This window comes from Podarcis raffonei, chromosome 16, assembly GCF_027172205.1.
Source record: "Podarcis raffonei isolate rPodRaf1 chromosome 16, rPodRaf1.pri, whole genome shotgun sequence".
In the NCBI taxonomy this organism is placed as follows: domain Eukaryota; kingdom Metazoa; phylum Chordata; class Lepidosauria; order Squamata; family Lacertidae; genus Podarcis; species Podarcis raffonei.
Window position 1 is genome coordinate 15513610 of NC_070617.1, and position 16683 is coordinate 15530292.

At 50.3% G+C, this 16683-nt stretch overlaps 1 protein-coding gene across 1 annotated transcript in view; it reads right to left on the reverse strand.

Moving 5' to 3' along the window:
- Positions 1-13630, reverse strand: part of EHD1 (EH domain containing 1) — a 30831-nt gene extending 17201 nt beyond the window's left edge. The window contains exons 1-2 of the mRNA XM_053368632.1: positions 13022-13630; positions 4113-4210 (exon numbers count right to left, since the gene is read on the reverse strand). Of these exons, the coding sequence (XP_053224607.1) occupies positions 4113-4210; positions 13022-13425 (502 nt within the window). The 5' untranslated portion in view covers positions 13426-13630. The remainder of the gene's footprint in view (positions 1-4112; positions 4211-13021) is intronic.
- Between the last annotated feature and the right edge of the window lie 3053 nt (positions 13631-16683).

Genomic DNA, 16683 nt, shown 5'->3' on the forward strand with positions numbered 1-16683 from the left:
AAAAATTACCTTGGCGGTGAACACAGGGGCATATATGAAAATAAATAAGATTAATAATGGAATTGTAGAGCTGGAAGGTATGACGAAGCAGGGGTGCTCCAGAGAGCCTCTCCCAGCCTCTCGGATGCCGAACTGTGACACAGAAGCCTGGCATCGATACCACCCACCCTTTCACTCCTGAAACCCCAGAGGGGAGGGAAGCTGTGATGAGCTAAAGCAATTACCGTACTTTTTTAAAAGGTTCTGAGCCAATGACCCAGGACTCCTGAGTCCAAACTGCACCTTTGTGGTTTGCTCAGTGTAGTGGAAGTCCAGACTCTCTCCCAGGCCCACAGAAGAGTGTGCTGGTCTGCTTACAATGCCAATCCCAAACTCCCAGTAGCTTGAAGGCCAGGTGTCTGGGCACATGGGGATTCAGAAAACTGGAGGCTGCCAACCACACACAGTTCAGCGGTCAAATTAAGAAACTTAAATAGGAAACAAAGGTAGCAGGAAAGCAGGCAGAACCTTGAAACAGAATGCAAAACAAACCAGAGCACCAAGGCTCTAAGTTGAACTAATCCTATACACTCACTCATGTTTACTCCCAAAGCATCATCAAAGGCTGGCCAGCTTCACAGATGATCCTGTCTTGGAAATCCAGTGCTGGAAAGGGAACTGGATCCCCCCCAACACTGGGAGGGGAACAAGGTGCAATAATTTTTTTGGGGGGGTGTCTTTTGCTCCAGCAGGTATAATAGTGACAGAGGTTGACAAAATCAATCCTGTCTCCCTGGCTTCTGAAATGCCACTAGCATTTCCTGAACACTTCTATCCAACTGAGCTTGCCAGCCTGCTTTTTCTGCAGCTTTCTGCCTGCGTACCTGATGGGCTGTAAGATACTTCATCTTAAGGCTGCTGCTAAGCACAAAAGCTTGCGTTCAGCAAAACATACAACAGTTCCTCTTCCTGCCGGCGGCTCTCCATCTATTAGACAAGCTATAAAAGGAAAAACGAATGAGGAGGGCAGAGGAGAGGAGAGCGAACACTGAAGCATCTCTAAGCTCATTGGCCAACGCCTAGGGCCACATTGGTCTTCCTCTTGCCGCAGCGTTCTTTCTGCGAGGCAGGGGACTTGGTCACCTTGCCGGTGGCAGAGATCAGGACGCAAGATACCCTGAAGCACAACAGCCCATCCACTGCCACATCCTTGTCTCCCTATGCCTGTGGAACGTGATGGAAGGGATCAACACACACTTGTTTTGCCCTCCGGCACTCAGCAGAACGGCTCCTGAGCACCCTCTGGGAGGCCCCTGCTAGACCAGCACCAGAAGGGAATCCAGCTCCCAGCAGAGCTCAGACTGGCTTGGCCACATATCTCTGTGAGAGAGGGCAAAGGGCACAGAAGGCACGCATAGAGGTCTGCCTCCGCAACTGCTTCATTCTGAGCAAACTAAGCCTCCCAAGTTATACCATTATACATTTTTTCTTTTTGCAGGCAACGGCAAGAAGTGAAGAAAGCACACCCACACCCCCCCAAAAAAGTTGGGAAGCCACTGAAGAGATATTCATACAGTACAGGTCAGTACAGTTAATACAACCAATTTAAATAGATATTAAATATTAAAGATATTAAATCAGGGAGTCCATTATTTCTTTTCTACGTGCAGGTCATGTAAGTTAGTTGATGCGTAAGACACAAAGGTCCACCAAACTTTATGAAAGCATTTTATAGGTTCTTCATGAGCATATGAAGTTTGCGAGCTAGTTTCTCGGTGACTGCGAGATTCCATATATTAAAGCATAGTTTTTTTTAAAAAAAATGTGTATGAGCGCTCATTTGCTAAACCAAAGCTCATTGACCACCACATCCTGGTTTCTTGCTTGTGGGGTCAAGTGGAGCCTTATCGCTCATCTGCAGCACTTCCTGATAGCAGGGCAAGGAGAAAAGTCAAATTTCCAGGCCTGCAATAAGACATATGTTTCTGTCCCACTCGGGCACCAGGACAGCAAAGGGCCCCTCCATCTCCCTATAACCTCTCCTCTGGGGCAAGGCCTGGTTCCCTTCTCTTTCCCCAACCCCAAAGGCAGCAGAGGTGCTAGGCCCCCCCACCTGGAAAGGAGACCGTAGCACAGCCAGGAGATGATGGAAGCCGAACTGGTGGTGTCTCAAGACGTAGGACAGGCAGAGAGAAGATGGCCCCTGAGACAGGAGCCTGGGAAGAAGGCAGCTATTTTTAGCCGCCGTCCATCTGCTTGGCAGGAGCAGAGTTTCACTATCAGCGCAGCACGAGACGCCGTCTCCGCTTGCCCCGGGCCCAAGGAGAGGGGGGCAGTGACACTCCCCAGGCATCAGGAATGCTGCTCCGTCCTGGCGAGTTATGTACACCACCTAGAACACCCTTCTCGTGCCAGCAACATATTTTCAAGCTACGCCTGGAAACTTCAGCGAGGGGAATTGGAGGGGGGAGTTTCCTCCAAGGAGGCCTGGACTTGGCCAGGAGACACAGGCTATAGGCCAAAGGCAGGGGGGGTGGAGGAAGAGAGAGGCTCTTCTCTGCCCCTCCCAAGGACGGAACATTTCACTTAAGAAGCCACAACACGCTGGGCGTACATTCAACCTCCCAGATTATACACCCCATCGAAGCAACCCTCCTAATTTTAAACCCACCGCCCCCAACCAAGGGTTAGAAACCCCGTCTCCCCCAACTGGGGAGGTGGTCGGGCAGCCCCTCCTTTAAAAAAAAACCCTCCTCTGTTCCTGAACATTTGTTTTATTGGGACAGCCCCAGATCTTCCTTTCCGGGCAAGGTTGGGAAAGGAGGCGACATAGCTCCAGGCATCGAGAGCCACATCAAATCGAGCTTTCTGACCCAGATTCTGTTACCATTATAAAACTCTAGAAGACAATCCTACTTTTTAAAGGCAGGATTAAAACATCCCGCTCACTCAAGGAGGCTGCAGCAAATTAGAAGCCAAGGGCCTGGCAGAAAAGAAACGTTTTTGCCTGAAGCTATGTAAGGTTGGGGACGCGGGTGGCGCTGTGGGTTAAACCACAGAGCCTAGGACTTGCTGGTCAGAAGGTTGGCGGTTCGAATCCCCGCAACGGGGTGAGCTCCCATTGCTCGGTCCCAGCTCCTGCCAACCTAGCAGTTTGAAAGCACGTCAAAGTGCAAGTAGATAAATAGGTACTGCTCAGGCAGGAAGGTAAACGGCGTTTCCGTGTGCTGCTCTGGTTCGCCAGAAGCGGCTTAGTCATGCTGGCCACATGACCCGGAAGCTGTACGCCGGCTCCCTCGGCCAGTAAAGCAAGATGAGCGCCGCAACCCCAGAGTCGGCCACGCCTGGACCTAATGGTCAGGGGTCCCTTTACCTTCATGTAAGGTTGGTGCCAGGCAAGCTTCCTCCAGGAGAGCATTCTACAAGCAGGGAGCCATCACTGGGAAGGCCCTGTTCTCATGTTGATACCCTCCGGACCTCCCATGTTACACTGATGGAGGAGCTTCACTGGGAGCGTAGCTGCTTTCAATACTTTTGAGGAGGACATCCCTCTGGACAGGGCTGGGAATTGGGAAACTGTGCCCCTGTAGGTCATGCTCCTCCTATTCAGCAAATTGGTTCTAGCATTTGCACCATGGTGTTCCACAGCAGCCACCCAGGAAGACCTACATGAAGCCACTGAGTGAGTTTGCCCAAGGATCTGGAATAAAGTGCCCTCGGTATACCAGCAATGCTCAGCTCTCTTCCGCCCAGGTCTTGGGACTTGCTGAACAAGCACCTGTAGCAAGCTGGACGGGTGCTAATATTCTGAAGCTCACTCAAGATGGTGGGGCTGTAGCTATGAGGTCTGTCTGACCAAGAAGATGGGACCACACTCATAGAAACATAAGAAGAGCCCTGCAAAACCCCCAGCAAAGAAACATCAAGTTCTTGCACACACAGGCCCCCAAGGACTCGGCTATACAGCTGCAAATACAATGCTCGAAGTGTGTTTTAAGTGCATTACCAAATGTGACCCTAGGTGGCGAGGGTGAGCAATGGGAAATTCAATATATATTTTGAAACTTTTTTTAAAAGCATTTTCACAGCGTGTGTTTTTTAAAATATATGTCTAGATTCAGCCCAAGTGTTACCTCTGCTTATCCGCTGCTTCTCTCCAGACAGGATTCCAGGGGTGTCAATTATGCTGATGCTGTCCAGGACTGGGTTGGGCAGCTGGGCACACATGAACCTATGAGGGGAGGGAGGAGGGAGGAGAGGACCGTTAAGCCATTTGTCTCAGCCGAAAAAGCAAGCATAGGGAGGCAGACGTGGCTCCCTGCCTGTCCCCCTCGCCATACTTTTTGGGCAACAGAGCTAACCGCTTCATAGAGTTGAGCCACGTTTCAAAGTGGGGCCTCCCATCCTCCAGCACCCACCTTCGTGTGGCACCACCCACAAAGAGAAGGGAAGGGTGCCACAAGAATGAGTGGAAGATAACTCAAGAAACAATTCACCCCCTCCACTTGCCGGGCTCCCTTGAACTTGTTTGCAGATTCAGATCAAGACCACAACAACAGGAAACTGATCTTGAACCTTTTGACGGTGGCCCAGGGCATAATCACTAAGTTTTGGAAGCCCTTTAACCTCAATAATCTAGACAATTATTGGTATTTCAAGACTTGGCAAACTGCCCTAAAATTGAGCTAAAATTGTCCCGGGGCCAAAGTGCTTGAGATTCCTTCTTTGCCATTTTTTCTCATTTGTTTCATCCACAAACACAGTGGCTCAGGAAAGTCAAGTCCCACAGGTCTAGGTGTCTGGATTTAGTACAGCCCAAGGTTACGTTTTAATCTTCTTTTAAGTATGAACTTGCCACTGTTTTGATTTAGACCATCAAACGCTTTGAAATCACAAACCACACACCTTTCCCCTCTGGTTAGGTTTTATTTCTGATTCAATAAATTGTGTGGCTGCATCTTGTGTATTTCCTTACTGGCAACTAAGACAACTTTTCATTTTATTTCATTTATTTTTTGCAAACATAACGAAGAATCAAGAGATCTTAATCTTAAAGCGTCAAAGCTTAGAAGGACAAAAAGCCCAAAGATACAAAACAGCTCCAAGCATTAACTCATACAAATATTCCCTTTATACATAATAAAGATTCATTAAAAATAAAAGTGTTCCCCACCATGAGTTTCATTCATTAATGAGAATAAAGGTTCTATGTAATCTTAAATGAGCCAGTAATCTTAAATGACACTTGCAAATACTGATTTTTAAAAATACATAGGCGGAGAGGATGCCACTGTTCCACCGAGAGTTGATCCACTTGGACCCTTAACTTTCAGCGGGGATGTTGGGGTGTCAACGAAGGATGCAGGCGACTGCCTTAGGCCTAGCCTGAGACCATCTACCGGGACCATTGACAGCAGCTCTCAGGAAGAGAGTCTTCTCCGCTCTTCTTACCAATGACTAGAGAGATGCTTGTGGGATTTGAAGCAGGGACCTTCCTGCATGCAGAGCAGGCACCCTCCCAGCGAGCTGCAAAGGCCCTTCCCCAAGCTTCCCGGACCCTGTGTGAGACACACCCAGAGGTTGGTTGTCAAGAGCCAGACCTTCTGCTTTTCAAAAACGCTTCCTCTCGATTTCACGAGGAGGAAGGCATGACCACAGGACACAACAGGAAGATTTGGGCAAGGTAAGAGTTGCAGCAATCAACGGGGCTCAGGTGGACAAGTTCCATTCGCCCAGGGATGGGGAACTCAAAGACGACCTAAAAGATATTGTGCAACTGCAAACCATCTTCCTAGACATATTGTTCATGATGGCTGCTAGGAAATCTAACATCAGGGGAAGGCGGTCAGGTTCCCTCCTCCCCTTGAGCTAAAGACCAGGCCTGTGAGCTGGTTATAAAGTCCAGAACATCACCGCCACCCCCACCCCCTACAATTTGGTCTCCAGGGTATCTTGTTCCAGCAGCTGACTGAAGGGTATTTATTTCGCCTGGAGACCAAACCCAACGCAGCACCTTTAGACCTGGAAATAATGTCCCATCTGCACTCCACATTTAAAGTAGTATCAGACCACCTTAAACAACCATGGCTTCTTCCCCCAAAGAATCCTGGGAGCTGTCGTTTGTTACAGGTGTGGAGGGTTCCTAGGGGAACCCAATTCTCCCCACAGAGCTATAATTCTCAGAGTTCCATGGAAAGAGGGAAACCACTCTGGGAATTGTAGCTCCCAATTCTTGGGACCCTGAACAAACTGCAGCTCTCAGGATAATTTGAGGGAAGCTGTCTCTGTTTAAAGTGACATGATACTGCTTTAAAAGTACAGTGCGGATTAGGCCAGAGTCTCAGCTGGCTATCCCAGCTCCTGATACACAACAGTTCTCCTCCCATCAAGGCCATCTTTGACATGGACAGAGACTAAGTGAGCAACGCATCAAGGCACCGAGGCCTGTGCTGTTCTCAGAAGAGGAAGGTCAAAAATTAGGCTCATGGGTTTGAGACCCATGTTGGGCGAAAAATCCCTGCACTGCAGAGGGTTGGGCTAGATGACTCACATGGCCTCTTCCAGCTCTACAATTCTATAGGAAGGAAGAGGGTGAACACCCCAGTACTTATCCCGAACTTTCAGTCGCTGCTGACTTTGCCACCAGAGCATTCTCTGCCCTCTCTGTCTCAAAGCACCTCTCAGGGGCCATAGCTCTTGCATGCAGAAGGCCCAGGGTTCAGTCCTCCCAATGGCATCTGCAGGGAGGGCTGGGAGAGGCTCCCTGCCTGAAACCCTGGCATTGCTGCCAGTCAGTGTGGGCAGCACCGAGATAGATGGACTCGGAAGAAAGCAGCTTCCCATGTCCTTCGCCAAGAGAGATGGGGCCGCTTCCCCTCTCCCGAAATTGACCTCGCCTGATCCATCCCCCGCCCTTGCGGGAATAATAATTATAATAATAAATTTTTATTTATACTCCTCCCCCCCCCCGGTCAGAGCCGGGCTTAGGGCGGCTAACACCAGTAAAATTACAATAAAAACATAATGGGGGGGGGGACAATTTAAAATACATGTTAAGATACAATTTAAAATGCAGCCTCATTTTAATAATAGCCCATAGATCAAAACCATAAGGGGAGGGAAACATAAGGGTCAGACTGAGTCCAAACCAAAGGCCAGGCAGAACAGCTCTGTCTTGCAGGCCCTGCGGAAAGATGTCAAGTCCCGCACTTTCCTGCACAGCCCAGCATGGGAGCGAGAGGCACCCTCTGCGGCCTCCTTGGTGCTCACCAACTGCAACTAGAAAAGATGAGCTTTGGAATATTGCAGAGACAGACTTGCAGGGCTGCTCCTGCTGCTTTGGAATTTGCTCCCACCTTCTCCCCGCAAGCAACAGAGAAGGCAACTAAGACCAAAGGCCACCTCCTCCTCCCTGCACCAATTCCTCCTTGCGCAGCCCCAGCTTAACCCACAAAAGGCTGTGCACAAATCCAAGTCCTGAACGTGCAGCCTGCACTCCACCTGTACAGAGGTCCTAAGCCAAGGGTACGGGGAGGTCAGCCCTCGTCAAGGACACTGGCAAGCTGCCTCGGATAATCTTGTAAGGATCCTCTGGAGATAAGGCACCTCCCGTCCTGGGCCCCCCTCTGCTTGGCCAACATGATCATCCAGCCTCCAGAAGGACTGTGGATTCCACCTACACCTACAGCATTTGACTGGGAAGCCTTCTCAGATTACTGGGCGCAGCAGAGGGTGAAAGCAGAAGGAGAAAGGAGTTAGGTATTAAGCCACGAGCAAACCATACATTAGGGACGCGGGTGGCGCTGTGGGTTAAACCACAGAGCCTAGGACTTGCCGATCGGAAGGTTGGCGGTTCGAATCCCCACGAAGGGGTGAGCTCCCATTGCTCGGTCCCTGCTCCTGCCAACCTAGGAGTTCGAAAGCACATCAAAGTGCAAGTAGATAAATAGGTACCGCTCCGGCAGGAAGGTAAACGGTGTTTCCATGCGCTGCTCTGGTTCGCCAGAAGCAGCTTAGTCATGCTGGCCACATGACCCGGAAGCTGTACACCGGCTCCCTCGGCCAAGAAAGCGAGATGAGCGCCGCAACCCCAGAGTCGGTCACGACTGGACCTAAAGGTCAGGGGTCCCTTTACCTAAACCATACATTTAAAGCACCACGATACCACTTTAAGTAACCATGGCTTCTTCCTCCAAAGCAACATGGGAGCTGTTTGTTCTGGGTGCTGAGAGTTGTAAGGAGACCCCTCCTTGAGTGGCTTAACAGCCAATCCATCTTCCCAGGGGTCTGTAACTTTGCAAGGGAAATCGGCAGCTTCCTAAAAAGTCTCCACACCCTTAACAAACAGCAGCTCCCATAATTCTTTGGGGAGGAACCCATGACTTTTTAAAGCGGCACCCTACTGCTTTAAATCAGGGTCTCCCAAACTTGGGCCTCTCCAGCTGTTGTTGGACTACAACTCCCATCAGCCCTAGCTAGCAGGACCAGCGGCCAGGGATGGTGGGAACTGTAGTCCAAAAACAGATGGAGAGCCAAGTTGGGGAAACCCTGCTTTAAATGTATGGGGTGAATATGGCCTTGACAGCCCTCCCCACCACACGATTCCGTGTAGGGCAAGCCAAGCAGAGCCGTCTGTAGATAAAATTCCCCAAAAACATCCAGTTGGCAGCCAGCCACCCCAACAGCACGACCAAACTTCTCAGGGTGCAAGGAGGACTGGATACAAAATGCTGAGCTGGCCCCACATGAAGATTAGGGACAAACAGTTTTCGGGAGGGCCATGCCCCCAGCGGAAGAGCATAAGCTTTGCTCAGGTCCAAGGTTCAATCCCCACATTTCCAGACGGTGCTGGTTGAGACACCTGTTCAGCAAACCCACCACTGCCAGGCCGCACAGCCACTAGCAAGCCAGATGGACCAGCTATCTTGGCTTCTGGCAAGAAAGCATCCTATGCTCAGGGCTAGTTTGCCTCCACTCGAAAGCCATGCGCAGAGTCTGCAAAGCGCACCAACCTTGCGCAGGGAGATTTCTGGCTTACCGATCTAAACACTACAGAGGTCAGGCGGGAGTGGAACAAAAGTGTAAACACTGTCAGGGTGTAAAATTAACTAGGAGGCCCAAATTCCTCCTCTGAACTCCCAGACTGTTTTGCTAGCAAGGGAATCTGCCAGAGTTGCAAGCCGACCCTAAGTCTGCCGGAGGTCGCAGGGAGACCCAGCAGGAACTAACAATCCCTCTTTGTGTTGACCCTGCTCTTCTGAAACAGACTTTCAGCAGCATTAACTCGTGACTGGCGAGTAATTTGATCTCGGGGCTCAAAAGGGCCCTTAAAGAGACCACTTGGCAAAAACTCTTGTTATGGGCAGTGTCAGACTTTGCAAACACATGCTCTGATCTTCCCAGCCCACCCTTCCTGAGCAAAATTCCAGGGCACGCTAGAGGTATCGGGGCTGCAGGAGGACCACTCCCCTTGGAAATCAGGGCAATTCCTGATTGACACCAAGGTCCTGGGAATGAAAAGTCCATCACCACAAGAGCGTTGTATCAGGCAAAAACCTAGACGTTAACACCACCCCTGCTGTACGGCGGAAAGAATTTAGAACGAAACAAATTTATCAGCAACACAGGAGGTAATTCCTGGATCAGGTAAGCTTGACCACAGTAGCAGTGACTTTAGGACTGGACTGCTGCAGTACACTTCATGTACTTGCGCTTGACCCAGAAACTGTGGTTAGTGCAGAATGCTGCAGCATGGTTGATGAGTGGAGCAGACCCTGTCGGCATACCTGCTCAGAAATGTGCACTGGCTGCTGGTTTGTTAGTGGGCTAAACTCAAAGGGTTATTCTTTGTATACAAGGCTCTCTCAACAGCGTGGGACCAGCTTACTTAAAAGATCACCTTGCCCCACATATGCACCCCCTCAACTGCGGAACTAGGACTTTTACAAATGCACATGTTTGTTCCATGGATGCAAGGAATTTGATCCTTCAGGGTGACAGCATCTAAATTTTAGAACTCCCCATCCATTGACATTAGACAGGCATCTTCGCTGTATTTTTGGTGCCTGCTAAGAACCTGGCAAGTAGATAAATAGGTATCACTCCGGTGGGAAGGTAAACGGCATTTCCGTGCGCTGCTCTGGTTCGCCAGAAGCGGCTTAGTCATGCTGGCCACGTGACCCGGAAGCTGTACGCCAGCTCCCTTGGCCAATAAAGAGAGATGAGTGCCGCAACCCCAGAGTTGGTCAAGACTGGACCTAATGGTCAGGGGTCCCTTTACTTTTACCTTAAGAACCTGGCTTAGGCAGACCTATCCAGACATGTACATTTGACACACATTTTAATACAGTGGACCCTCCGGATAAGAATTAAATTTGTTCCGGGGGTCTGTACTTAACCTGAAAAGTCCGTAACTGGAGGCACTGCTTCTGCACACAGTGTACAGAGCACTTCTGCGCATGTGCGTGTGGTAAAACCCGGCAGTATACACTTCCGGGTTTGCCACATTCAGAACCTGAAAGTTATGTATCCAGAACGGTACGTAACTCAAGGGTCCAGTGTATGTAACTGCATCCAATTATGTATATGAATATTTTGAAAACGTTTAGGTCAGCTTGTTTTTAACTTCTGGCTTCACCGGTATTTGTTAACAGCTTTTAGGCTTTATGTAAATTGGTTGGAGGTTTTGATGATTAAGCAGTATACAAATCCAGATAAATTAATAAAAATAAAAACCAAACTAGTGGGATCTGCAACAAAGTTTTGCAGCGTGGACAGGGGGTCCTCTCCTTCAGGGCTGCAGCCAGCCACATGCTCCACCCCTTCCCCCCGTGTTTTCTCCCCCAAATCAGGATTCCATAGCAAGGACCAGCCCTCACTTCTGAACATCACTTAAGAGCAAGAACAACAGATGCTATAAATAAAAGATGCTCCAGAATGCCAGCCCACAACTTTAACTTTGCCAGCCTCACTTCTAAGAGCTCTGTGATGCCTCAGCAGGACAGGAGCTTGGGGGGGGGGGAGAGGACAAAACAGATCCTGGGGTGCCTGCATTTTGCCACTGACTGAATGCACACACAACTATCAAATGAAAGGCTTTTACTTGGCCATTTTTGTTCCTTTGGAAAAGGCTTGAAAAGCCCCTCTGCTCTGGGAGGGGGGTGGGGCCTGAGCTACACTGCCAGGCCTCAATAACTCTTCCCCCTCCAGTCTGGGAACTGGCTGGGCGAGCGAGAGGGGATTTCTGCTGCTCTTCAAATCTGCCTGCCAAAAACAGATGGGAGAGAGCGGAAGGAAGGGACAGCGCCCTAAAAGCCCAGGCTGGCAGCAGGGCTGGCTGACTGGACACAGCCAGGGCACCAAGTCAGGCCGGAAAAGAAAGTGGAATTGGGCGGATTGCACTTTTGGATCTACCAGCTGCAGGATGCAGAGCTCCAAAAAGTGAGCAGCAGGATCCACATCCACTACCTGGGCATAAGCCAGGGAGAGAAAAGAAGGCAGAGCAAGATTATTCACAGTAGATCCACCCAATGGATTGAAAGCACAGCCAGAGGACATACTTAACACAAGTGACTCTCCCCCAAAGAATCCTGGGAACTGTAGTTTGTTATAAGTGTATTTGTGAACTTTATCTCTGTGAGGAGGAAACTACAGCTCCCAAGATTCCCTGGGGGGAGTGGTGTGCTCTAAACATATGGTGTGGACCTATTTACAAGAGGCTGCAGTGCAACACTCCCCCCACCACAAAAAAAGTTTCCTTGCTCATCTTCCTCTAGGAAAATTTTAATTTCCCATTTGCATTTGATATGGTACAGAACCCCATCTCTTCCCAAACTTGTTCACGGTAAAACATTACCACCCCGCAGGGCTGTTTAGGATGAAAAATAGGTGACTTGCCCAAGGTTTCCCAGCCCAATCTCCAGGGATCAACTGGATTCCAGTGGCGGCAATGGGGTAATGCCACCATGTCACCAGGCGACAGAAGGTTAATGAGACGTACCCAGACAGCTCTGTCCTCCAAAAGAGGAGGGATGCTGGCCACCCTGGTACATCAGCCACCTGAGCCGGTCACTCCACTCCGCCCAACCTCAGGGCCGGCCCTGCCCCTAGGTAAAGGTAAAGGGACCCCTGACCATTAGGTCCAGTCGTGACAGACTCTGGGGTTGCGGCGCTCATCTCGCTTTATTGTACAGCTTCTGGGTCATGTGGCCAGCATGACTAAGCCGCTTCTGGCGAACCAGAGCAGCATACGGAAACGCCATTTACCTTCCCGCCAGAGTGGTACCTATTTATCTACTTGCACTTTGATGTGCTTTCGAACTGCTAGGTTGGCAGTTGCGGGGATTCGAACTGCAGACCTTCTGATCGGCAAGTCCTATGCTCTGTGGCTTAACCCACAGTGCCACCAGCATCCCTGGCCCTGCTCCTAGTGAGCGTTGTATCATGTCTGAGTGGAGATTTGAACTTGCTTCTTGGATCTTGCTCTCATCTAGGCGGTCCACGTTTTTTTGGGGGGGGGCATGTGCAAGATAGCAGGCTCCTCCATAATCAGCAGCATTCATATGACTGGCAAAGACTCACGTTCATATGCCAGCTAAGTTACAGGGCAACTTCAAGAGGGGACGTCACTCTCTTCGAGCCTAGCAAAAACACCAAGTGAGTCCACCTTGAGTTTCCTGGAAAGCGGAAGCAGCTGCCACCTAGCCCACCCTTGGCTACACTGACCAGCGGTGGCTCTCCCGTGTCTGAAAGGCTGACACTAGAGATGCCAAGGATTAGACAGTGGACCTTCTACTTTCAAAGGGTGCATTCTACTACTGAGCTCCTAAAAACAAAGATTCTAGTCCTCATGGGTCGGAATAAAGAGCCGGTTTAAAACAAAGGAAGCTGCTTTATTGTCTCGTTTGGATCAGCGTCGTGGCGGCTCTGCAAGGTTTACAGATAACGGGTCTTTCTTCAGCCGTACCCGGCGATGTTACTGGGGATTCAAGCCCCTTGCCCTTGGAGGGAGCCCAGGACCCGCCCCCCCGGTGCATCCCCATACCTGTTGAGAAAGGCGTTGCCGAAGGCGTTGAGCTTGCGGAAGGGGCGCCGGGGGTCGACGACCAGCGCGTTGCCCGGAATGACGCCCTCGCTCTCGCCGCCCATGACGGCGATGAAGGAGTCCGTGGTGGGCTCGGGCCCGATGCGCATGCCGGGGAAGTCCTGCTCCAGCAGGTGGCGGATGAAGGTGGTCTTGCCCGTGCTGTACTGGCCCACCAGCAGCACCATGGGCTTGCTCTCCCAGTCGGCGGGCTCCAGCGCCGGCGAGTGGAAGTCGTGGAAGCGGTAGTGCTCCTCCAGCGGCAGCAGCTTGCCGGCGTACAGTTGCTTCAGACCCTCCGAGACGGTGCGGAACAGCTCGGGTTCCTTGCGCCGCCGCGCGTCGCGGCTTACCCAGCTGAACATGGCTGAGCCCAACCCTACTGCGGGCGAAGGGTGGGGGAAAGGAAGAGAAAAATAAGATAAACAATAATAATGAAGAGGGAGCGTTATATGCGGGGCCGGCTCCGGGTTCAAGAGCGCCTTATGCGGCAAGCAAAGTAGCCGACGGCAGCGCAACGCACCGCAGACGCCACGCGCCGCTCGGCGGCTCTCCTTATCAAGCCGCGGCGGCGGCGCCACGCCCCTCCTCAGCCCTGATTGGCCGCTCGCCGACGTGCTTGCCGCGCCCTCTTTCCTTTCCCGGCAGCCCAGAGAGCCGCAGAAGGCAAAAGTTGCGGCGCGCCTCTTTAACTTTTGAGCGTAGAGGTACGAAAGGGAGAGATGGGCCCATCTCAGTCGGAACCGACACCGTCCACCTTGGGACCTTCGTCCAGGGGTCGCAAATTAATGGAAACAGTAATTTTTGCTCCTCTATTGTAAGACCCTTGCCACCACCAAAGCAAGGTAACGCGGGGGGAGGGAGGAACTCTGCACATGCTCAGAAGCACTCGGGCGCCTCTGAATTCAGCCTTAGCAATTAAGAATTGAGGCGGGGGCCTCCTCAAAAATAAAACGAGTGCTCATGAGCATGTGCAGAGCGTACTTCCTTTTTGCAGGCTACTCAATAGCTCCATTGTTTCCCCCTCCTTTTACACACATATTAATTAATTAAGTAAACTTATTAAGCCAGCTGTTCTCTAACAGTGACTTGCATTAAAAAAAACATACACATTACTACATTATACCATAGGGAGGGGAGAGAAAAAAATATATAAAAGAGTAACACTTTTTCATACAATACCCCTTATAATGTCCATAGGATAAATAAAACAGAATCATCTCAGTCCATCAAAGGCCCAGGGGGGAAGGTAAGTCTTTACCTGCCTCTGAAAAGATGTCAGCAAACCTCACTGGGGGGAGTATTCCTCAGAGGGAGCCAACACTGAAAAGGCCTTTTACCTATATTATGTGGGGACGTGGGAAACGAGGTCCCCTATCTGCCAAAGCAGAAGGCCGAAGTTGATTCCTAGTTCCCAGCTCCTTGTTTCAACTCTTAGCTTGGTTATCTAAACCCGGATTTGAAACTGCACTTTAGCCACCCAGTAGATAAGCTTAATTAGTAATCTTATTTTCATAACAAGTGGCCAGTGTTGTTTTCTGAACCAAGCACTGTGTATCAATAAACCGAATGGCTTGTTCCAGTCGGTCATAAAGCCATGGCTTTTATCACTGGTTCCTCTGCTTCGTGAGCTAAAGTGCAAACCCAAACCCAGATTAGATTCCTAATTAAATCCTACTTTCCAGTTCTTAGAGCATCACTGGCAGCCTGAATAAGGAATGGATACTTACTATTTTAATATTGCTTTCTTTCTGTGTTTTGCCGTCGGGTGAATAGTATTATATTTTGGGTCTGTATGAAACAGGGGTGTGGGTGTCAGTGCGTGGTTTATCTGCCGTAAATAAATATCAAACTGGAACTTACATGCCCCAGCCTACAGATCTGATAAACTCCAGCTCCTTTTCTGCTTTCCTGTATCATATGCTTCCCTGAGCAAGAAATTGTCCCTCCCAGTTGTTCTCATAGGACCAAAGCATTGCTTTGCTGTAACAAGTTTTAACATGCAGGGAAGGACCACTGTAGCATCTGCTTTGCATGCAAAAGGTCCTGGGTTCAAACCCTGTGGGTGTCTCCCGATAACAAAAGGCTCACGTAGCTAGTGCTGGCAATGCATGCCTGTGCTCGAGACCCTTGAGAGTCACTGGGAGACAGTGTGCTGTAGTGGTTAGAGTGTCAGACTGCGACCCAACGCCCCACTTGGCCACAAAACTCACTAGGTGGCCTTGGTCCAGTCGCTGCCTCTCAGCCTGACCTACCTCGCAGGGTTGTTGTGGGAATTCAATATGGCCTAGGACCTGGGAGAGACCAGGGTTCGAATTCCTTTGCCATGGAGCTCACTGGATGATCTTGGGGACTAGTAACTGCCTCTCAGCCTGACCTACCACGCAGGGTTGTTGTGAGGGTTAAATTAGGAGGGGGAAAATCATGGACGCCTCTGTGACCTTGGAGAAAATTACATGGGATGGGTGGGTCAGGGTGAGGCTGGCTGGGGAGTTGTAGTTCAGCAAAACTCCTGGAGGGCACCAGGTTGGGGAAGGCCCACTTAGAACAGATGGGGAGCATTCATTTCTTCATTTGTTAGGGATATTTATAGCCTGTCCTCCATCTATACCAGGCATAGGCAACCTCGGCCCTCCAGATGTTTTGGGACTACAACTCCCATCATCCCTAGCTAACAGGACCAGTGGTCAGGGATGATGGGAGTTGTAGTCCCAAAACATCTGGAGGGCCGAGGTTGCCTATGCCTGATCTATACAGAAGCCAGGGCAGATAACAAAGCATAAAATAAACAAATTGCACCATAAGCAGCTATAAAACAGTCAAATGCAGCAGCTGATAAGCAGAGGCAGCTAAAACCATAGAGCAGGCAAAAAATAAATAAAAATAAATCACTGACTTAAATCAGGACTTTGGGGTGCCCTGGGAAGGATAGGCCCTGGGCTATCTGGGTCCCTGATCAGAACTGAGGTTCTGGGACTCAGTAGTACCAAGCTGTGCGGGCCCATTGAGCAAGGAGAATAAGAGATAAAGGATCAGCCTCAAGCTGTATGTCTGGAATGTGTAAAGAAATAATAAAGGGCAAGATGCCTTGATGGTGATGTGGGGCATCTCTGGGTTGCGAGCGATAGCCTCACCTGAGCTCCCTTCGTCCATGTCAGCGTCCTTCTGCCTCCGCTCCATTCCCTCTGCATGGCAAACCCGCCTCGGCCTCGGCAGTTTAACAGCCCGGTGGCTCTGGCTGGCCGGAATCCCTCTTTGTGAACTGGCCTCATGCATCGCCCGTGATGTCAGCAGGTTCTGGAATGAATGGTCCGCAGCTGGGGAGGAACCTCTCATTCCTAAGAATTAGACTCTTGCCTCTCCTGGGGAAGACCCCGGGCCAATTTCACGGGGTTACTATCCATATATAAAGCCCATCTGCTCCGATTCAGCAGCAAATGTGGGTTTTCTCATTGAAACGAACAAAAAGCGCTCAGGCACAGACCTGGAATGCCCAGACCTATACCTAGAAAGTACGAAGCAAAGGTAAACATGGGTGAGCCCTAGGTCGTGGTCATTTATGAAAAGGAAGAAACTCTGCATGCACTCATTTAGCTACAGTTCCTGCATTGCAGGGGGTTGAG